The following is a 23,258-nucleotide window of genomic DNA, read 5'->3' on the forward strand; positions in this document are numbered from 1 at the left end:
CTATTCTGTTAACAGTTGGGGGGGGGGTCACCATCAACCCAAAGGATAAATCCCCCTCTTTGAGTTGACCCCTCCCTCAATTGTAACCGGGCAATGAGCATCTTCTCAGCCTGCCGTGAGTCAAAGCAGAAGGTGTCTAACTTGCAATAAGAACCGTAAGATGGAAATAAAAAAAAAATATGCCATGAAAACCCTTTCACGGTTGGTGGTATCCGAGGAAGAGGTTTTGAGTTGGTCCCATCAACACAAGATGGGTGGCCTTTCTATTCTCAACGCAGTTGTCATTTCTAAGGGGTCATTTATACCTGCACATTAACATAATTTCTGCACAAAGCTGAGCGTTGTCTTCTGTTTTTTCTAGCAATGCTTCCACAGAGCCTTCTTGTTTCTTCCCTTCCTCTTTCCTGCTTCTGAAATTTGTGGTGGATGTTGGAATGAGAAACATCGAGGGGAAAAAATATATATATTTATGTGCAGAAGACGAAATAACACGATGGCTCATGTTCCTCAATAGATGTGCTAAGGGAATAAGGGAGAAGCCCCCAGTTACTGGTTTATTTGCGCTATTAAAAATTTCAGACATAAGGGGCGTCTTTAAAAACTTTCTGCCTTTTCCTCACTTGTTGGTCTTAAGGTGGCCCAGCTGTACACGAAAATAGTATAATCGGGAGAAGAAAAGAAAAGAGGAAAGGAATTGAGAGGGAAAGGGAGGAAGAGGGAAAAGAGAAAGCAGGAAGGGAAGAGGGAAACGGGGGAAAAAGAAAAAGAAAGGATGAAAGGGAAGAAGGAAGGGATGCAAAAAGAAAAGGGGAAGAGAGAGAGAGAGAGAAAAGGAGAGAGAAGGAAGGGAAAATTGAATGAGAGAGGGGGAGAAGGAAGTAAAAACAAGCAGTAGAAGAAAACGGGAAGAAAAAAAAGGGAAAGAGAAGGGGAAGGAAGGGGCCACCTTGGGCGGGACGGACTTCTCCCTTCTTTCTTAGACTCTATAGAAAGAAAAAGGAACCCCAAAACAGAAAAAGGGGGACCCCAAGCAGCCGGCCGGGACAAGCACAACGGCGCCTCCTTTCCTTCTCCCGTTAACCGAAGCTGCGCCCGCGCCCCCCGCCTCAAACAGGGCTGGGTAGAGGAAGGGGGGAGGGAGATCTCGAAGCCCCCACCCCTCCCGTCGCAGGTGACCCGCCCGCCCCGGGGAGGCGGCCAGGAAGGCGACTGGACAGCAGCGCGGGAGAAGCGGACAACCGGGCAGCGTCGGGGGAGGACGGGAGAGGGGAGCCGGGCGGGGGCGCCCACCCATTCCGCCCGCCCGCCCGCCAGCCAGCCAGCCCGAGCGAATAAGGGGCTGAGCCTCCGCGGCCACTGGCCGCTTCGCCCAGCAGGCAGGCAGCGTCCCAACCGGAGGAGCGAGGATGGGCCGTCCCGCCTGCTTGCCTCTGCTGACAGCGGCCGCCCTGTGCTGGTCCTGGGGGCTCAAGGCCAGGTAACCCGGGGGCAAAGGGTTCTGCCAAGCGGGGGTGTGCGTCTCTCTCTCCCTCTTTCTCTCTCTCTCTCTCTCTTTTCTCTCTCTCTCTGTCTCTCCCTCCCTCCCTTTCTCTCTCCCTCCCTCTCTCTTCTCTCTCTCTCTGTCTTCTCTCCTCCTCTGTCTCTCCCTCCCTCCCCCTCTCTCTCTCTCTCTTCTCTCTCTCTCTCTGTCTGTCTCTCCCTCCTCCCTCTCTTCCTCCCTCCCTCCCTTTCTCTCTCTCTCTCTCTCTCTCTCTCTCTCTCTCTCTCCCCCTCCCTCCCTCTCTCTCTCTCTCTCTCTCTCTCTCTCTCTCTCTCTCTCTCTCTCTCTCTCTCTCTCTCTCTCTCTCTCTGTGTGTGTGTGTGTGTGTGCTGTGTCTGTCTCTCGGTCTCGGTCTCTCTCCCCTTTCGGTCTCTCGCTTCTCTTCCTCTGCCCTCTTCTTCTCCTCTTCCTCTAAAGCTGCTTTTTCTCCCCTTGGCAAAACTGTCCGACGCCGGGGACTCCCCTGTTCTCCCCCCCACCCTCAAAAAACAACAACTCTGCCACCAACTACCCGCAACCCCCTAACCTTGCAAAGAAAGAGCCTCTTCCCGACGACCGCGAGAGCCGGGGGCACCCTCTCCAAAGCGCCGCACTCGCTGCGTAATTGCGCTTCGCCTTGCTGAGACTTTGGGCGAGCGGGCAAGGGAAGGAAGGAGTGGGGAATGTGTGTGTGTGTGTGTGTGTGTGTGTGGAGGGGGAGTTTATCCGGACAAGTCGGGGTGGCTTCTCTCTCTCCCCAACCCCAACGCCCACCCCCAATCTTCCTCCGTTTCCTGGGGCTCGATGGAAAGTTGCGTGCGGGAGACAAGGGGAGAGGTAGAGCCGGACGAGAGCGGGGAGGTTGGATTTCCAAACAGGGCCCATGTGGCTTTCATTGAAAAGGAAAATTGGGTGGGGAGGAGGAAACGGGTGTGTATGTGTGTGGGGGGGGGTTGTTAGGAAGAGCCATTCGGGGTTGTTTACGATCCTTTGAGCTGGGAGGGGAGGACAGAGGCGGACAGGACTCCCTTTGGTTTCAAATTCCTCCCCCAAACGAAGCCAGGGCAGATTTGGGGAGGGGGCGAAGGCTGCGGGGGCGTCGGAGCGCGCTTTCCCGCTTGGACGGTGCTGGAAAGCCTTGGCTTGTACCCGCGCCATGGCCATGGCATTGCAAGCCACGGACTAGCCACCTTCTGGAGGTTTTTCAAGGGATGAACAGAGAAAGAGGAAGCAGGAGATGGTTTGATGGAGGGGTGGAATGGGGAGCAATTAATTTAGCGCCCTAAAATAGCCAAGAGTTGTCAGCTTCCTATTCTATTTATTTTATTTGGTTTGTCAATTGCTTACAAGACAATAGGTATAAGTAAAAACATAGTTATGAATACATGGATGCATATAAGAAAAATAAAAGAAACAATAGGACAGGGACGGTAGGCACGTTGGTGCGCTTATGCACGCCCCCTAGAGACCTCTTAGGAAAGGGGTGAGGTCAATAGTAGACAGTCTAAGGTTAAAGTTTTTGGGGTTTGGGGGAAAAAAACCACAGAGTCAGGTAGAGTATTCTAGACATAGACCACTCTGTTGCTGAAGTCGTATTTCCTGCAATCAAGTTTGGTGCGATTAACCTTGAGTTTGTATCTATTGTGTGCTCTGGTCTTGTTATGGTTTTGGTTCTTGAAAACCCAGGTCAGTGGGAGCAGTTCTGGATTTAAATCTCCACTGAAGTATGAAAGTTAGAATCGATTTGGCCCCACAAGGTAACCCAACGGTTTCTAACTTGAGTGGATGTTCTACTGATGGGAAAAATTCCGACCTAGCGTCTTCATGGAACAGAATAAGACAGCTGGAAGGGCCCTTGGAGGTCTTCTAGTCCAACCCCCTGCTCGAGCAGGAGACCCTATTCCATTCCACACAAGTGGCTGTCCATTCTCTTCTTGAAAGCCTCCAGGGACCTGTGAACCCATGCACAGGAAGGGGAAAACAGGGTCATCTACAGCCTATTGAGCTTCTTGGAAATAATAATAAGAACTGGTGGGACTACAGAAAAGACAAAATAATAAGTATTAAAATAATGGGTGGGGAGGGGAACAAGAAGGAGGAGAGGGAGAGGGAGAGGAGGAGGAATAAGAAGAAGAAGAGGAGGAGGAGGAGGAGGAGGAGGAGGAGGAGGAAGAACAAGGGGAAGGAGGAAGAGGAGGAGGAAGAAGAAGATGAGGAGGAGGAAGGAGGAGGAGGAAAAAGAAGGGAAGGAGGAAGAGGAGGAAGAAGAAGAAGAGGAAGATGAAGAAGAGGAAGAGGAAGAAGAGGAGGAGGAGGAGGAGGAGGAGGAGGAAGAGGAAGAGGAGGAAGAGGAAGAAGAAGAAGAAGAAGAAGAAGAAGAAGAGGAGGAGAGAGGGGAAGAGGAGGAGGAGGAAGAAGAAGAAGAAGAAGAGAGGAGGAGGAGGAGGAGGAGGAGGAGGAAGAAGAAGAAGAAGAAGAAGAGGAGGAGGAGGAGGAGGAGGAGGAGGAGGAGGAGGAGAACCTAAAGTGCACTGGAACTTTAGAATACATACAAACAAGCACCTGCCACACAACACCACAGACTTAACAGTTGTTGACAGGAAACACAAAAATACTGGACAGTGGATGTGGCATTAGCTGGAGACAGCAAAAGAGAAGAGAAAGAACTGGAGGGAGGGAAAATCACCAAATACAAAGATGTGCAATAGAAGGGGACAACTATGGCCAAAAAAGAAAGCCAAGACAGCGCCCATAAGTGACAGGCACCCTGGATGCAATCCCATCCCAAAACATCTGGAGGAACCCTTGAGCACCATCAACATTGACAAAATCCCCACAAGTCAATTGCAAGAAGGCAGCTTGGCTTGGAACAGCTGACATCCTGCAAGGAAACCTTTCACACCACCAAACGACCACATTTGCCTATCCAGGGTCCTTGGGAAAGAATCAACGGGGGATGACAGAAACACCAACTGCAGTCTAAACATCTAGCTGGCTTGGGTGACCAACCCTAATAAGAAAGCATTGCGAAGAAAGATGGATTTTGTTTTCCCTTCCTCCACCCAGCCTTGTTCCTAAGCTCAGTAAAATATTTGGTTAGAGGGGGGGGGGAAAATGCCTTCCACTCTGAAACTATGTCCCTCAATTAGCAAAGAATGCAGTTTGATTAATAAAGTCTTTGACATTTCAGCTATTCAATCTGGCAGCCAGGCCGGGATCACAGCTTGCTGTATTAGCTCTCTTGCCAGATCAACCAAGCAAATAATAGAAGCCAAATCTATGCAATAAATAATGCCGGCCAAGTGGTAAAAATGGGCCCCTTTGGCTTATAATAGATGTAGGGTTGTTTGTAACCAACAAAGACTACAAGTGAGGTACTCGTACCACTCTATAAAGCCTTAGTGAGATAAGTACTGTAGTACCTTATCCAGTTTTGGTCACTAAAAAAGGATGTTGAGACTCTAGAAAGACTGCAGAGAAGAGCAACGAAGATGATTAGGGGACTGGAGGCTAAAACATACGATGGACGGTTGCAGGAACTGGGCCTGGCTAGTCTAGGGAAGAGAAGGACCAGGAGAGACAGGATAGCAGTCTTCCAATATTTGAGGGGCTGCCATAGAGAGGAGGAAGGGGTCAAGCTGTTTTCCAAGGCACCCAAAGGCCAGACGAGGAACAATGGATGGAAACTGACCAAGGAGAGATTCAACCTGGAAATAAGGAGGAATTTTCTGACAGTGAGAACCATCAACCGATGGAACAGAAGTTGCCTTCGGAAGTTATGGGAGCTTCATCACTGAAGGCTTTCAAGAAGAGATTGGATTGCCATTTCTCAGAAATGGTGTACAGTCTCCTGCTTGGGCAGGGGGTTGGACTAGATGACCTACAAGGTCCCTTCCAGCTCTGTTAATCGGTACATCTGTACAAGACCACCACAATGAGGAACAACACAATGGGGGAAGAGAGAGGTTGGGTCAACCATGACCAAGAATGACCAACATATAGAAAATTTGCCTTCAGCAAGGCATTGATATCCTGGATCCACTCAGTAGAGTGGATCCACTCCAGTTCCTCAAATAAAAGTCAGATTGTCCTACTTTCATCTCCATATTGGTTCTTCTCAATTTGGAGACCTTCTAGATAAGGGAGACTTCGACTCCCAGATTTCTCAGTAAAGACTCGTGATATGGAGACGGAGGCATGGAGCTGAAAGGATGCTATTTTTTTTTTTTTTTGAGTTCCTCTTTTGGGAAATCCAGGATGGAACCAGTGTTTTTGTACTTGCTGTAAGAGCAAGTTGGTCTACTTGTAGAGCTGCAACTAAAACTAATGCAAGGAACTAACGTTCATCAAAACCAATATTCATCAAAACAATGTATGATCAAAAACTCCAGAATTTGGTGGCCCGTAACTTTTTAAGTTAAGTTAAGGGAGGCGGTGGCTAAGATGCTGAGCTTGTCGATCAGCAAAGTCGGCAGTTCGTCGGTTCGAATCCCTAGCGTCGCGTAATGGAATGAGCTCCCGTTCCTCGTCACAGCTTCTGCCAACCTAGCAGTTCGAAACCACGTAAAAAAAATGCAAGTAGAAAAACGGGGACCCCTTTGGTGGGAACAGCGTTCCGTGAGCCTTCAGCGTTTGGTCCTGCCGGCCACATAACCACGGAGACGTCTCCGGACAGCGCTGGCTCTTCGGCTTTGTAACGGAGATGAGCACCACCCCCTAGAGCCAGAAACAACTAGCACATATTCGGTGCAAGGGGAACCTTTAACTTTCTTAAGAGGAAGCAGGGAGGGGACATAAAATTATTGAAGGTATTTGGGGAGGTTGAAAGCCAGAGGAAGTGATCAAAATGATCTTCTACGGCCTGGCCCTTTTCATTTCCCACATGTGGGTTGTTTTCTTACCCGTGTGGCCTTCTGTAGCATGCTCAACATGTGGGAACATCCTGGGGTCTACATGAAAGAAAGTCTACTTTGCGCTCTTCGAAAACAAAGTACAATTTCTGTTTTTATCTCAGCATGGGGGTGAGAGGAGAAGGGAAGGGAAGGGAATGAACTGAGCTTTGAAAAACCAACACAACTCCCAAAGAGCCTCTCCTATAATTTCCCCTGAGGATTTGATTTGAGCATTGCTTGGGATTTTCTCAGCAGATTCCCAGGATTGTGATCACGGAAGGGGATCTGCCGGACTGGGTTTCCTGAAGAGAAGACCACTAAATTATGAATTGATAAATTAATTAGAAGAAACCTACCCAAGAGAAAAGCAACTTAGAACTCAGGAGAAATTTCCTGACAGTGGGAGAGAATGAACCAGTGAGATGACTTGGCCTCCAGAAGTTCTGGGTTGCTCCATCACGGAAAGTTTTTAAGAAGAGATGGGACAACCATTTGTTTGGGATGACGTAAAGTCTCCTGCTTGAGCAGGGGGTTGGACTAGAAGACCTCCAAGGTCCCTTCCAACTTGGTTATTCTGTTATTCTGATACAGCAACCCAGTTTTTCCCTTCTCGCTCGTTTTGATTGATTGAGGCAAGGCTGCCTGGAGGACAATGAAACATCTATGAAAGATTCCAACATCGAAATTGTCCTAAGTATTGAACTCTCTGTTTTTTTTTTGCCTCCCAAATCGCCAGGAATACAGAGCAAGCTTTGCAAGATATCCATAGGTAGTCCTTGACTTACGCCCGCAAATAAACCCAACATTTCCATCGCCAAGCGAAGACAGTTGTTTTTTGTCCCATTTCACAACCTTTCTCACCACAGCAATCGTTGAAGTTTAGGAACATAGTTGTTAAGTGAAGCTGGTTCCACACCCCCACACCCCCGTTGCCTTCATCGCAAAAAGGGAACACGCGAACCCGGGCAACACTGCAACCATCATAAAGATGAGCCAGTTGCCAAGCATCCCAATTTTGATCATGGGGAAGCTTATAAGGGTAGAAAACAGCCAAAGGTTTTTGTTTTTTTTTCAGTGCTGTGGCTTCAAACAAGGAAGCAAGAAAGGCACGAAAAACAAAATGCACAGGTACAGTATAGGTGATGCCTTGCTCAATAGTAGTAACTGTCAGAGGGATCTTGGAGTCCTAGTGGACAATCATTTAAATAGGAGCCAGTCGTGTGCTGCAGCTGCCAAAAAAAGCCAACATGGTTCTAGGCTGCATAAACAGAGGAATAGAATCAAGATCAGGTGAAGTGTTCATACCACTTTATAAGGCCTTGGTAAGGACACACTTGGAAACACTGCATCCAGTTTTTGTTCGCCACGATGTAAAAAAAGATGTTGAGACTCTAGAAAGAGTGCAGAGAAGAGCAACCAGGATGATGAGGGGACTGGAGGCTAAAACATATAAAGAACGGTTGCAGGAATTGGGTATATCTAGTTTAATGAAAAGAAGAACTAGGGGAGACATGATAGCACTCTTCCAATATCTCAGGGGCTGCCTCAAAAAAGAGGGGGTCAAGCTATTCTCCAAAGCACCTGAGGGCAGGATGAGAAGCAATGGAGGGAAACTAATCAAGGAGAGAAGCAACTTAGAACTAAGGAGGAATTTCCTGACAATCAAAACAATTAATCAGTGGAAGAACTTCCTTCCAGAAGTTGTGGCTGCTTCAACACTGGAAGTTTTTAAAAAGATGTTGGAAAACTGTTTGTCTGAAATGCTATAGGGTTTCCTGCCTAGGCAGGGGGGGTTGGACTAGAAGACCTCCAAGGTCCCTTCCAACTCTTGTTATTCTATAATCAAACGAATAGTTGTAAGTTGAGGACCACCTATAAGGAAGTAAGTTTAATGTTGTAAATCGATCTAAGTTCTGCAAGATCGCTCTTGCATTAAACTTTGTGTTACGCTCAACAAGGCAGGGAAGAAATAATCCGGAACTAGCTGTTGTTTTGGATCATGAGATTGCCAGTTGCGACCATCCCAGCCAGATTTGGACAACCAACGCCCAATATGGGGTAGTCCTCGACTTACGACCCCCCATTGAGCACAGTCACGTTGTTAAGCGAGACATTTCTTAAGTGAGTCTTAACCCGTTCTACGATCTTTCAAGCCACCCTTGTCAAGTCATTTCATCGCAGTTGTTCAATTAGTAACCCGGTTGTTAAGTGAATCTGGCTTCCACCCGGACTCTGCTGGTCAGACGGTCGCAAAAGGGGATCACTTGACCCCGGGGGACGCTGCGACCGTCATAAATACAAGTCGGTTGTCAAACGTTCTGAATTCTAACCACGCAAGGACAGGGATGCTGCAACGGTCGTGAGGGTGAAAAACGGTCGTAAGTCACTCTTTTCAGTGCCATTATGAACGGCTACTAAACAAACCGTTGTTAAGTGGAAGGCTACCTGAAGAGGAAGTTGGATTCGCTTAATGACTGCATGAGTCATTTAACAACGCAGTGATTTGCTGAACAACTGTGCCAAAACCTTCCCCCAAAAAAAAAAAAACGTTGTAACATTGGTATGGCTTGTTGAATGCCATTGCTTAGCCAGGGAAATTCTGGCTTCAACTGAAGTCGCAAGTCGAGGACTTACCTGTGTTTGGAATCCTCCACTAGGAAGAAAAAGAAAGAAAGAAAAGTTTCACGAGGAAACAACAAGCTGTTTGATATTCAAGGTGGTTGTGAAGAAAACCACACCTTTTCTGAATGAGTAAGCCAGTCTGCGTTGACTCACGGGCAATTTTCTCTTTCTGTGCAATTACCAGGCAGACTTTACTGGCATCTGAAGCTGTAATCAGCGAGAGAAAAACATGTCAACTAAGCTCAAGTAATTTGGTGCTATGGGGGAAAAAAATAATTTCTGGCTAAGCCCAAAGATCAGAAGTAAATTCTAAATCTTGCTGGGCTTTTTCCTAATTAAAGAGACAGTGGCATTTAACTGTATAAAATCCATCTGGTTACGATGCAAAGCAGGCGGTATAAACACAATGATAATCTACTAGATTGGATTAGGGTTTTTAATTCTTTTTTTTAAATCTAATAGATTTAATTAGGCTTCCACGCTTTCTCATCTCTAAGCATTTCTGTGTAAAAGATTTGAAAGAAGAGAAGATCACACGATGTTGCGGAACACCAGCTAGTGTGGCTTCGAGCAAATAAGAATAAGAACAGCATCAGATGTAAGCAGTGCTGTTCTTATTCTTGGGGACAGATCTTCAGCAAGCTCAGAGGGTACCAGATCGGGGGGTGTAAAACTCTTCATGACCACAAGATGGCAGCAGAGACATGTTGGGATAACTCTTTGGCTCCATCTTGTGGCCATTTTATATTATACACTATTTTTCTTTTTCTTTTAATGACCCTTGCATCGGGGTAGAGTCAGGGCAACTAAATGAAGCTGTGTTTACGGACCGGATGCCCTTCCTGTCACCAGTGCGGAGTTTTTCCCCCCAGCAGATATATATTCTCAGTATACCCAGAGACAGAAAAATCTGCCGCTACCTAGGATCGAACTCACAGCCTCCTGATTGTGAGGTGAGAGCTGCACCTCTAAGCCACCGCACCACTCTGATATTTTTACACCATATAATATAGATTTTTGCATCTCATTACCGTAAAATGGGTATCAATCTTGATACCAGAATTGTTTGGGTCTTCAAGAAAAAAATAGGAGAAACAATAAAATCCTAAAATACCACATTCGTTACCAATGATTTTAAAAAAGAAAACTTGTTTTTGGGGGGGGGGGGGTGATAATTCCAAAAGAACATCAAGAGGCATCAGGTGTTGTAAATCTTCTTCTTCTATATATATAAAAGCGAAATGCTCCTCACGCATCATCACAAAATCTCCAGAATTGTAAAGCCTACAAACTTGAAATTTGGCACCTATGTTCCTCTTGGCTTCTAGGTGCTCACTAAGAAAGGATTTTTCCAAATGACCATCAGAGCATTAGTATTTCGTATATTATTATTAACACGCTCTGATGCTAAGGAGTTCTACTCCCCCTCCCCACCTGAAAAAAAGAAATTTCCAAATGCAAAACACAAGCAGAGGAGTTTCGGTTTCACAGCACCAAACAGCATTAGTCCAGAACAGTTGAGCTAAGCCACACCCAGGCTCCTTGTTGGCTCCTTGCTCATACAGCAAATACTCTTTCAGTTTCCAAACAGCCCTCAACTCTCTCACACACTGACAGGACGCCAGCCAGATGAATACTGATGGATGCTGGTAGGCAGAGGCAGAATTTTTTCCTCTTTATTTTCCTCCCAAAAAACTAAGCACCAATCACATTGTTTCGTAGTGAAGCACAGGTATCCAGCTAGTAAAGTATATTTTTGGATCAGTCCCGAGAGAACTGCCTTACCCTGGAATGGAGAAGGAGGGCTTCATCACTGTCTCTTTTTCTGACAATCAAATATCTTGGGTCAATCCTTGTTCTAAGCCAAATAATATGATTTGGAGCAGAAACAAACCATGACGTGAAGAAGAAGGTGGCTCTGTGTATGAAGCTGAGAGAAAACTTGGGGGGAAAAAAAACTTTCTCCAGAAGTTGTGGGTGCTCTCCATCACTGGAGGTTTTTAAGAAGAGATTAGACAGCCATTTGTCCAGGAGGGTATAGGGTGTCTTTGCTGAGCAGGGGGTTGGACTAGATGACCTCCAATCTCCCTTCCAACCCTGTTATTCCTATTATTCTCCAGCGAGTTTTAATTTCCGACTGAAGGGGAAAGAATCTGCAATATTTTCACATCTGGGCTTATATACAAACTCTGTGTGACTTCTCTGTTCTCCTGCCAAGATTCATTTGTGTTTAAACAGACTAAAAATGACTTAATCCCTGTGTAGTTTTTGTTTTTTTAAACCCTCTTTTCCTCCACAATTAATGTCAGAGAACAGATGGAGCTTGGACAATCTTGAACTACGCTGCCTGCGGTTGGACTTAAGCGTAGTACACAAAATTATCTGCTACAATGTCCTACCAGTCAATGACTACTTCAGCTGCAACAATACAAGGGCACACAACAGATACAAACTCAATGTTAACTGCTCCAAACTTGATTGTAGAAAATACAACTTCAGCAACAGAGTGGTCAATGCCGGGAACGCACTACCTGACTCTGTTGTTACATCCTCTAACCCCCCCACTCCTTTAACCTCAAACTATCCACTACTGACCTCACCCCATTCCTAAGAGGTCTGTAAGGGGGCGTGCATAAGTGCACCATCGTGCCTACCATCCCTATCCTATTGTCCCCATTTATTCGTACCTATTTCCTGTATTCTTACTCATGTTTATACTTATACCTATTACCTTGTAAGTGATTGACAAATCAAATAATAAATAACTAAAAATAAAATAGAAGAAAGTCTTGTTAATGTATAACTTCGCTCTATCCAAGCTTGATAGTGAGTGGGGAAATAGCAAAATATAGGAGGGTTTATATCTTTTTGGTTGAGGCTGAAATTCCATGGATGTTTTGTATCCTTGGACTGAAGCCTCACCGTAAAACATACAGGCAGTCCTTGAGTTACAACTATTCATTTAGTGACTGTTTGAAGTTACCAAGGCACTCAATGCAGCAACTTACGACCGAGTTTCACACATATAACCGATGCAGCATTCTCCCATGGCGATGGGATCAAAATGTAGACACTTGAAGCCAGATTAACTTAACAGCTGTGTTGCTACCTTAACAACTGAAGGGTTCACTCAGCAATGGTGGCAAGTAAATGTAAAATGGGGCAAAACTCAATAACTGACCCACAAAAACGTTGGGCTCGTGGTCGTATTTCAAGGACTCCCTGTAGATTTTTTTTATGTTATAGCTTTAACACATCAGACAGACTATCTCTTCTCTTGATGGAGAAGACACTGGCTAGTTTTCCTCAATTCAATTGAGAATAGAGCTGGAAGGGACCTTCGAGATCTTCTAGTCCAACCCCCTGCTCAAGCAGGAGACCCCCTATACCAGAGGTGTCCAAACTTGGCAACTTGAAGACTTATGGACTTCAGCTCCCAGAATTCCCCAGTCAGGTCTCCAAACTTGAAGACTTGTGGACTTCAACTTCTAGGAGTTGAAATCCACAAGTCTTCAAGTTGCCAAGTTTGAGGACCCCTGCCCTATACCATTGGGACAAGTGGCTGTCCAGTCTCTTCTTAAAAACCTCCAGTGATGGAACAGCCACAACTTCTGGTGGCAAGCCGTTCCACTGACTTCCTCAACACAACCAGTTGTGTTTGGGTTGCAGGTCTTGAAAGACTGAACCAGCATGAGTCCCAATGTTTTTTTTCAAGAGAGGAAAAACTTTGTTTTGTACCCATGAGCAACTTAGAACTGATGGGGCCAAAAGGAGGAGAACTTGGTCAGTTGACAGAGCAAATGCTTCTGTTGAAGGAAATGAGCATGAATTTTCCTCATTTTAGGATATTAGAATAACAGAGTTGAAAGGGACCTTGGAGGTCTTCTAGTCCAACCTCCTGCCTAGGCAGGAAACCCTACACCACTTCAGACAAATGGTTATCCAACATCTTTTTTAAAAACTTCCAGTGTTGGAGAATTCACAATTTCTGGAGGCAAGTTGTTCCACTGATTAATTTTTCTAACTGTCAGGAAATTTCTCCTTAGTTCTAAGTTGTTTCTCTCCTTGATTAGTTTCCATCTGTTGCTTCTTGTCCCGCCTTCAGGTGCTTTGGAGAATAGCTTGAGCCCACCCTCTTCTCTTTGGCAGCCTCTCAAATATTGGAACACTGCTATCATGTCACCCTTAGTCCTTCTTTTCATCAAACTGGACATACCCAGTTCCAGCAACCGTTCATGTTTTATCCTCCAGTCCCCTAATCATCTTCGTTGCTCTTCTCTGCACTCTTTCTAGAGTCTCAACATCTTTTTTTACATCGTGGTGACCCAAACTGGATGCTATATTCCAAGTATGGCATTTCCAAGGCATGATAAAGTGGTATTAACACTTCACGTGATCTTGATTCTATCCCTCTGTTTATGCAGCCTAGAACTGTTGGTTGTTTTTTGGCAGCTGCAGCACACGGCTGGCTCATATTTAAATTTTTGTTGTTTCAGGTCTATTATTCCTGTGGGGCTCAGTTCAGTTCCTGGGAAAGAGGATTGATTTTATCTCCTGGCTTTCCCAACAATTATTCATCGGGCATGCACTGCGTCTGGCGATTTCTTATCCCTGCTAAGGCCTACTTATTGTTGGAGATCTTTGACTTCGATGTGTTTGAAAGCATCAGTGATGAAGACCCAAACGCCTGGGATGGCTATTTTGCTTTAACCCAAAATACAAACAAGGATTCTTCGCCCAGAGAAGAAATCGCACAGTATTCAAGCACCGTCGTTCCAACCAAGACTTCGGTTGACCCTCATCTTGACTCAACAGATCTTGATGATGGCTTTCCGGAAGCCACTTCTCAAAACCTTGAGTGGAAAGTATTGCATCCAAGTGGAGAACCCAAAGACTTAGCTGTCACTCAACCAAGTAAATTTCCAATCCAGGAAGGAACCAACGATACCTTGACGAGACAAGGTGGAAAACAGGAGAAGGAGGACTTGTTGGACAAAATATTCTTTGCTCGCTACCCTGCTAAGGAGAACGCTGAAGGTGCTCAGAAACATGTAGGAAAGGTGATTTTTGGAGATGAGGCTGCCATTTCAACCGTGATCTTGCCACTCAACATCTCTTCCACGCCATCATTCTCCGCTGATCTTTGTCCAGATGATGTCTTGTACGTCTCAGACCTCATTGCTTTTTCTTCTCGCTTCTGTGGGACCAAATCGCCCTTGAATCAAAACATGACCTTTGGGTCTTCTCTTAAGATGGTGGAAGTTATTGTGGAGCTGATCACCACAACCAACCGTGGGCGAGGCTTCGCCATGCTCTTTGAGTACAAGAATGGGACGGAGGTGACGCCCACAAACGACATTAAGGATGGAGAAGAGAATACTATGATGTTGGTGGTCATCACGGGCATCCTGTTCTTTGCGATGGTTCTTTTGTCCTCACTCTGCATTGCATGTAGGTAAGTGAGAGGTGGTAGATTCTTCACCGTTTGGTGTTTTCAGTCTTAAGAGATTAACTGAGTTGGAAGGGACCTTGTTGGTCATCTAGTCCAACCCCCCCCACCCAAGCAGGAGACCCTACACCATTTCCGACAGATGGCAGTCCAGTCTCTTCTTGAAAGCCTCCCGGGATGAAGCTCCCACAACTTCTAAAGGGAACTTCTGTTCCATCGGTTGATTGTTCTCGCTGTTAGGAAATTCCTCCTTATTTCCAGGTTGAATCTCTCCTTGTTCAGTTTCCATCCATGATTCCTTGTCTGGCCTTCAGGGGCTTTGATAAACAGCTTGACCCACTTCCTTCCTCTCTGTGGCAGCCCCTCAAATATTGGAAGACTGCTCTCCTGTCTCTCCTGTCTCCCCTGGTCCTTCTTGTCACAAGACTAGCCAGGCCCAGTTCCTGCAACTGTTCAACTGTTTAAGTTTTAGCCTCGCCTTTGATCATCTTAAGATAGATTCAGATTAACAGAGTTGAAAGAGACCTTGGTAGGTCATCCAGTCCAACCCTCCGGATTGACTCATGATTGATTCTCGGAGACCCCAAGCTTCAAGCTCCTTTCCTTGGTGCAACACTGATCTGAAAGTCCCAAACTTGATTGCTCAGTGATAGAAGGAAAACAAAATCAGTTTTGGGAAGCATGGGATATGTTCTCCTTCCCTGTTGCTCCGCCGTGCTTTTCCGAAGCCTCAGCAAGCAGCCACCCCGCGGCGGAGTTTACTTCTCTCCATCCTCCTCTCCATCATCTCCTCCTCCTCGTATTCATTGGTGAGGCTAAAAAGTAGCAGCTTGGTCCCAGTCGGCAAACCTGTCCCAGACATATTTCTCCAGTTCTGGTTGTGTAGGTGGTCACCTAACACTATTCAAATAGTGTGTGTTTGTGTGTGTAAATGAGTGGGTGGGGTGGGGGGTGAGGAAAAGCCAGTGAAATGTCCAAAGATTCATTTTCCTCCACCACCCTCTGGGGATTCTCCAAGATTTTTGCCACACTGCTCCCTTTGTGTACCGGTTGGAGAAGGAATGAAAGCTTCCCTTGTTGGTTGGCCAATCCTTCTAATTGCTTTCTGGCCCCAGAATTCATCTGGTCACCTTCGTGAATACAAACCATGGATGCCCTGTAGAATCCAGGATGGGGTCATTTCGATTCGTTGGCGAAGACAAACAAAGAAGTTGCCCACAAAGATCTCCCAACTTGGCAAATTGTGGAATAGCCAAAACGGCCAACTTACAGGAAGTCCTCAGCTTACGACACAATTGAGCCCAGGATTTATGTGGCTGAGCAAGACAAAGGAATCATGGATGGAAACTGAGCAAGGAGAGATTCGACCTGGAAAGAAGGAGAAACTTTCTGACGGTGAGAACAATCAACCCGTGGAACAGAAGTTGCCTTCGGAGGTTGTGGGAGCTTCATCATTGGAGGCTTTCAAGAAGAGACTGGACTGCCATCTGTCAGAAATGGTGTTGGGTCTCCTGCTTGGGTGGGAGGTTGGACTAGATGACCTACAAGGTCCCTTCCAACTCTGTTAATCTGAATCTATCTAAGATGATCAAAGGTCTGGAGACTAAAACACGTGATGAACGGTTGCAGGAACTGGGCCTGGCTAGTCCAGGGAAGAGAAGGACCAGGGGAGACAGGATAGCAGTCTTCCAATATTTGAGGGGCTGCCACAGAGAGGAGGAAGGGGGTCAAGCTATTTTCCAAAGTCCCCAAAGGTCAGACAAGGAATAATGGATGGAAACTGACCAAGGAGAGATTCAACCTGGAAATAAGAAGGAATTTCCTGACAGTGAGAACAATCCACCCATGGACACAGAAGTTGCCTTCAGAAGTTGTGGGAGCTTCATCACTGGAGGCTTTCAAGAAGAGACTGGACTGCCACCTGTCAGAAATGGTGTAGGGTCTCCTGCTTGGGTGGGGAGTTGGACTAGATGACCTACAAGGTCCCTTCCAACTCTGTTATTCTGTTACTATGTTAAATGATTTGATGTGTTTTCTGTTCCTTTATTTTCCAGGTGGAGGTTATGTCTCAAAAGAAGTTCTCTGGAAGTCCACAGTGATCAAGAAGTAAGTATAATTATTTCAGGTCCTTCTGTGGACTTTGTTTACCAATTTTGAACCTGGTTGCCACTCGATCGCTTGAACTTGGAAATGTTTGGAATTGTAGAATCAGATCCAGAACTCCGGGGTTGACATCAGTGAACTCCAGCTGGTGATCCCATGTCAAGAAAATGAAAACAACAATCATTCTCTTGGGGGAAATGGCGCGGGTGAGCAGACTTTGTTGTCCCATCTTTGTAACTAGAGAGTTCTTGTTTAGGACCTCATAGTCCATTTCATCCTTGCTGTGATATCACGCAACCAAAGAGTATTACGAATTTCTTGTGTGTGGATTAAGGAATGATCTGCTACCGGTAATACATTAGAGACATCCTATAATAGTATCTGGTTATTTTGAACCACTGCGAGGGAATTGTGAGAAGCAAAGTCCAATGTATCTAGAGGTCCTACAAGATTAGGGAAAGTTGATAGAAGACATGAAGAGGCACTCTGGAAGTCTTCCAAGGAGAAGATTCATGATTGTTAGAGAAGATCCGTGACTATTGAGAAGTATTTCTCAACTTTAAGATGAGTAAGCTTTCCAACTCCCAGAATTCCCAGCCCAGCAAAGAGTGGTGGTGGTGAAGAATGAAACTCTGGATGAACTTGGTTGGGGAATTCTGGGAGTTGAAACCCATCCATCTTAAAGCTGCCAGAGTTGAGAAGCACGGCTGTAAAGCATCTGAAAAGAATGCCAAATAGGTTACAAATGATTCTGAAAATGTGCTTGCTATTTCTTTGGTGCGAATGAATACATTTTGGTATTTTCTCCAGTCACTTCCTGCCCTGGCAATCTGGAACCCATCATTGATCTAGATTCCCCTCCAATCTCAGCAGTGATGGGAGGTGATGAGGTGTTCATTATTTCTGCCAATCCAGAACCTGGTCGCTTGAGTTTTACCTCTTGTAAAATACAGGTAAGGAACAGGGGGGAGGAGAGAGGGGGGAGGGAGAGGGAGAGAGAGAGAGAGAGAGAGAGAGAGAGAAAGAAAGAAAGAAAGAAAGAAAGAAAGAAAGAAAGAAAGAAGAAAGAAAAGAAAGAGAAAGAGAGAAAAAGAGAAAGAATAAAAGAGAAAGAGAGAGAGAAAAAGGAAAAAGGGAAAGAAAGACAAAGCAAGCAAGAGAGAAAAAGGAAATAAAGGAGAAAGGCAGAAAGAAAGGGGGAGAGAAAAAAGATAACGAGAGAGAAATAGAAGGAGAGAGAGAAAAAGAGAAGGGAGAAAGAGAGGGAGAAATAAAGAGAAATAAAAAGGTAAAGAAAGGGAGAAATAGGAGAGAAAAAGAGAGAAGGGAGAAAGAGGGAGAGATAAAGAGAGATAAAAAGGTAAAGAAAGGGAGAAATAGAAAGAGAGAAGGGAGAAAGAGAGGGAGAGATAGAGAGAGATAAATAGGTAAAGAAAGAGAGAAATAGAAGGAGAGAGAGAAAGGTGGTTTCCTTGTTTAGATTTTGCCTGCTTTTAATCTTGTTTTTGCCAGCCAAATGTTTTGGTTTTCCTTGCATTTCATCCATAAATAAATATCCAGCCATATTTTTCCTGCATGGATTCTTACTCTGACCCAGTGGTGGGATTCACATCATTTAACAACCGGTTCTCTGCCCTAATGATTTCTTCCAACAACCAGTTCACCAAACTGCTCAGCAAGTTAACAACTGGTTTTACTGAGCCAGTGCAAACCGGCTGAATCTCACCACTGCTCTGACCCAAACAGACGGGATTGTCTGGGGACCGGTTGGCTGCAGTGACCCTCCGTTTCCCCAGAAAGACATGCCATGGCTCAAGAGAAAGCATTCCATCCAGCCACGTGCGCTGCCTGAAAACCCCACACCACCTTCCCATGGGGGGTTTCCCTCTCTCCTTAGGAGAAGGCATTGACGAGAAGCATCACCAGCCCGACTTCCGTGTCGGAATGGCTGATCCCCAAGCAGACGGAGCCCGGCAGCCAAATGTCCAACTCCCTGAAGCAGCAGGCGTGGCGCGCACGGACCTTCCACAATCTCTTGGCTCCCTTCCCACAGCTGCAGGAGCAATGGGGCCGCTGGAGCCACAATGGTCCTTTCCCCAAAGCGGACAAAAGTGGAGTGAGTATTGGTGCCTGGGGAGGAAAGGAGGCAGGCGTGAATCCAGGGGCTTGAAACCAGCGGTTCCACCATGGGTTCAAGGCACAGATAGTCCTCGACTTAACGGCCGTTCTCGCCTTGGGGATCCACCCACCCCAGCAACCTCATGGTCACGGGATCGAGCTTGGGGACTGGCACGCGTTGACGGTGGCGGGTACCATCCAGGGATCACGTGGGATCTCCATTTGGGGGCCTTCCAACAAGCCAACCCAGTGGGGGAAGCTGGATTGGCCTAATAATCAAGGTGATTCGCTTAATGGCTGTAGAAAAATGGCCGTAAAATCAGGCACAACTCAAGGATGGATGTTCTAAGTCGTACGTCAAGTTCTACTTGTACATAAGAGTGTAACAAAATCTGTGCTGAACCAAACTGGCATTATATGCTCCAGCATATATATCGTATATTCTATCATCTCTCTCTCTCTTTCTCTCTGTGTATATACATACATATACGTATATTTCTCTCTCTGTATCTCTATCTATCTACCGGTCTCTCTCTCTGTTTCTCTCTCTGTCTCTCTCTCTCCATCAACTCTGTCATCTATCTACTCATCCACCCATCTGTCTACATTCATAGCTAGCTATCCATATCTGTGTTGTCTATCTCTACTTACAACTCTATCCATAACTATCCATCCATATTCATCCATCCATCCATCCATTTATCTATCTATCAACCTCACACTTTCTCTATTCCATCTTTATTTCTTCCTCTCTCTCATCTGTAACTATCTAACCCAGGGGTCTTCAAACTTGACCGCTTTAAGACTTGTGGACTTCAACTCCCAGAATTCCTCCTCCATTCGTGTTAGTTCAGGAATTCTGGGAGTTGAAGTCCGCAAGTCTTAAAACTTGATCTAATCCATACACCTTAAAGGAATGTTGCTTCTCCATTTTCTCTCAAAAAGTTCTTGACACGGATCTTCTCTTCCCTGCCAGGGTTTTTCGACCTCCACCCCAAACCAGCCCATCAGAATTCAGAAAGTTACCTCCCCTGGAGAAGCTGAAGGAACGTCCGAAGGGCCCCGCTTGGAAGGTTTGGCCAGTAACCCATGGACACCCTTGGCCCAGAAACCGCACAAGCTGACCAGTGGTTCTAACTCAAGGAGGTCCCAATTCACAAACCCCTCTTTCGATCTCTTGACCGGTTCTCCTGGTTGCAGCCACCCGAGGCTTCCTGAGCACTCCAAAGTTGAGGCCCCTCTGTCCCTTGTCCGAAATCCCCGCCTGGGAGGGAAGGATGCCCTGGACGCTGCCGCCTTCCGATTGAAAAGCAGCACCGTCAACTCTTCCAAGCCCAAGGAGGCTTCTGTAGATGTGGACAGGCCCAAAGTGGTGTTTGCGATTTCTGAAGAAGGAGACGATCAACAGCCTTTGGTTTTGGCAGAGCACGCCAATCAGTGCGCTGACGTTTTGTCCGAGACGAACGCAGTCCTCTGTGAAGGCAGACCGGCCACAAGAAAGGAGCAGATGGTGGACCTATCGCTTGAAGAAGACTCAGAGGAGGCCCCCGGAAGCAGGTTGGGCATGGGTCTGTGGGGGGACCCCTCCTCCAGTTCCTCCCAAGATGATTTTCTGGGCGACGGGGTTGAAACCTATGCTCCAGGCCCAAAACCAGAGCTCCCAGCCCGTTTCGATTCGACGGCTTGTCCGAACGTGCTCTTTTGATCGGGAAGGGTCCTTGTTTTGTGGAACTGGAAGTGGAGACGACCGAATGATCCTTTTGAGATGGAACTGAGTGGTTCTGCCCACAGACATCCAGAGAGACGGCCTTTGGATGCTGCGCTCCACAGCGCTTGCCCAAAAACTTTTGTCTTAAGTTGGATGCAACGATGACGACGGATGTGGCTGCGGAGCACCATTTTCCGGTCCTGAATGCAAGAAAGACCCGCCTGATGTTTTTTTTTCCCCACCTCTGAAATAAGCTTTTTATTTTTTTTTAAAGTTGTGTTTGAATTTGGGGTGCGTGACCAGATCTAAAGCCTATCGGGCTTTAGGTAAAAAGAGACGGTTCTGGATACAATCCTTAGCAAGAGATCCACCAAATTCTGGCCACGATGGATGGAACGGTCTACTGAGGCTTGACTATAGTTTCAAAAAAAGAGGGCAACTTATGGACAGAGCTGGGATAACCAGGGGTGGGTTTCAAAATTTTTAGCAGGGGGTTCTCTGCCCAGTTGCTGGGCGGGCGTGGCCATGGTGGGCGTGGCCTAGTTGGCCTCCTGCCCCACAGTGAGGGGCGTTTTTGCCTTCCCTGGGCTCTGGAGGCTGACTAGGCCACGCCCACCCAGCAATTGGGCAGAGAAACCCTTGCTAAAAACGGGCTACAGAGGCTCTTTGGAAGCCAGAAATGGACCCATTTCTGGCCTTCCCGAGTTTCCAGGAGGCCTGTTTTTCGCCCTCCCCAAGCCTCATGTGCCCTGCACTTACCTGCATCCCAAACGGGCCAGGTGGGGACTCCTTGGGAGGGGTGGGCGGGGCCAGCCAGGAGTGGGATGTGGGGCTTCTCCAAACTGCACAGAATCTTAGCTAGGGGCTCTTCCGAACCCCTGCAGACCCCAGCAGCCCACCTCTGGGGATAACTAAAAATATAAACAATGCACGCGAGAAGGCAATTGGGGGAGAACTTTAGATTAACATGTTTTATTCAAAGGCGCCGGCTTTTGCGAATCCTCTCTCTCCCCCGCCACTACAGTGAGAAGATGCCGTTTCTGTGGATAGCAATTCCAAAGCCAGCCAACGAAAATACCGCCACCACACCAACAGGGTTTGCAATTCGCACAATCACCCATCACGCCCAGTTGGTGTGAACTTGGATTCAAGTTTGGGTGGGTTGGCGTGTCGCAATGCGCTCAAAAAAAAAAAAATCCGCCGAAGTTGTGAGATTGCCAAAATGTTACCGTGCCAAGGAAGGACGTTTCGGTGACATTCTGAAAACGGGGCTAAGCCTTTTTTTTTTTTTTTTTTTTGAGAAGGCTACTTTCTTCAGATCTGAAGACCGCGATATGTTTTGGAGCAGACGATGGTTCTCACGCCACGCCTACCTATGTAGCTCTTTAAAGCAGCTGCATCTTTTCGGGGATCGCACAATGACAGAATCCGGGGAAAGAGATGCGGCTGGTTTAAAGGTTTGCCGTTTTAAACGCACTATATTTTGAATCGACCCTGCTCCCCATTTTTAAGCCTGGTGTTTGATTCAAATTCCTCACTCGAGAAGATTTTTAAGAAGGGGATCAGTCCGTGACACCTTAATAAATTGCACTTGGAATTACAGTATTATTAGAATGTGGGGTTGCACACTCCAGATTTGTGTTGGTTGAGGGTTTTGAATTGAACGGTAGGTGATGGATAAGATGCTAAGTAAACTTTGCTATGATTTTTACAGCAAGGTGCATGTTTTATTTGCAAGATCCTTGACTTTTAGCAACTACAGGTAGTTCTTGACTTACAACAGTTCATTTAGTGACCAAAGGCACTGAAAAAAGCGACTTATGACCACTTTTCACACATACGACCGTTGCAGCATCCCTGTTGAAAATTCACACATTTGGCAATGGACTTGCACTTATGACGGTCGGTCATACAATCCCCCTTTGCGACCTTCTGATAAACGTCAATGGGGAGATCAAATTATCTAACTATTACTAATGTTAACAATGGCAGAGATTCACTGTCATAAACGTGGCAAGAAAAGATGTAAAACAGGGCACTTAGCAAGTTTCTCACTTAGCGACATAAATTTTGGGCTCCGCAATGGTCGTAAGTTGAGGACTACCTGTAAAGTTTCTCCATGGGCCACTAAAACAGGGCACCTCTGGGTCTTAATCGCACAACTTCATACCTGAATCAAAACAAAGGTGTTTTGGTGTTTTTTTTTAAACCCGGCTGCATCTAACAGCCTGATTGGTATTTTAATGGCCTTGTCCTGGAATGTGATTTTTAGCTTTTCAGACTCTTCTGAGGCTGGAATAGAAGGGAATGTTATCCAAGCCCTGCATTTGGTTCAGGCAGCTGTTGGAGAAAGTCCCTGAAATATCTGGCTGAAAAACAGGTGCTGAGGGAAGGAATGGGAAAAATCCAGCTCTATCAAATAGAGCATTTTTTTGTTAGCATTTTTCAGGCGCTGTCTGGGAGCTTTAAAACTGGCTCCTAAAATGCTTAACTCAGATTAATGCATTGTTTTCACCTGCTGTTTTAAGTTTCATCTGCTCTAGCGTAGAATACCGGGCACAGTTGTGGAAAGGCTTAAGATTTTTATGTGTGTGTGTGTTGTGTGCACATTTGCACTTTGAAATGAAGTAGCATCTATAGCAGCAGAAGATTTGATGATAGTATGGGGAAATGCAAGCAGAATTTATAGTGCCTTTGAACTGAAACCTAGTTTTTCCTATCCGACTTTAATCGTTCAACATTGCTAGGAATTCCGGTTTGGTTTCAGCAGGACAATCAAATTGAAGGATTCTCCTTCCCCCTACTGTTTCGTGCTGTTTTTGCAAAAAAAATAATATAATAATTCAA

At 46.1% G+C, this 23,258-nt stretch overlaps 1 protein-coding gene across 1 annotated transcript; it reads left to right on the top strand.

Annotated features, from left to right (window-relative positions):
* The first annotated feature begins 1,408 nt into the window (after nt 1-1,408).
* Nucleotides 1,409-20,541, top strand: LOC113423504 (uncharacterized). The gene is made up of 7 exons (XM_087942899.1): nt 1,409-1,477; nt 13,530-14,488; nt 16,537-16,588; nt 16,689-16,791; nt 17,396-17,538; nt 18,483-18,701; nt 19,680-20,541. Exons 2-7 carry the CDS (start codon nt 13,617-13,619, stop codon nt 20,406-20,408), a joined length of 2,118 nt encoding a protein of 705 aa, XP_087799025.1. The 5' UTR covers nt 1,409-1,477; nt 13,530-13,616; the 3' UTR covers nt 20,409-20,541.
* The last annotated feature ends 2,717 nt before the right edge of the window (nt 20,542-23,258 follow it).

Source organism: Notechis scutatus, chromosome 13 (genome assembly GCF_049901735.1).
Source record: "Notechis scutatus isolate UNSWTSFEM ecotype Mainland chromosome 13, rNotScu1.2, whole genome shotgun sequence".
Lineage (NCBI taxonomy): Eukaryota > Metazoa > Chordata > Lepidosauria > Squamata > Elapidae > Notechis > Notechis scutatus.

Coding starts and splice junctions, on each gene's coding strand:
- LOC113423504 (XM_087942899.1), top strand. CDS start 13,617: ATGCACTGCGTCTGGCGATTTCTTATCCCTGCTAAGGCCTACTTATTG. Junction 16,792..17,395: donor TCTTGGGGGAAATGGCGCGG/GTGAGCAGACTT, acceptor TATTTTCTCCAG/TCACTTCCTGCCCTGGCAAT. Junction 18,702..19,679: donor CCAAAGCGGACAAAAGTGGA/GTGAGTATTGGT, acceptor CTTCCCTGCCAG/GGTTTTTCGACCTCCACCCC.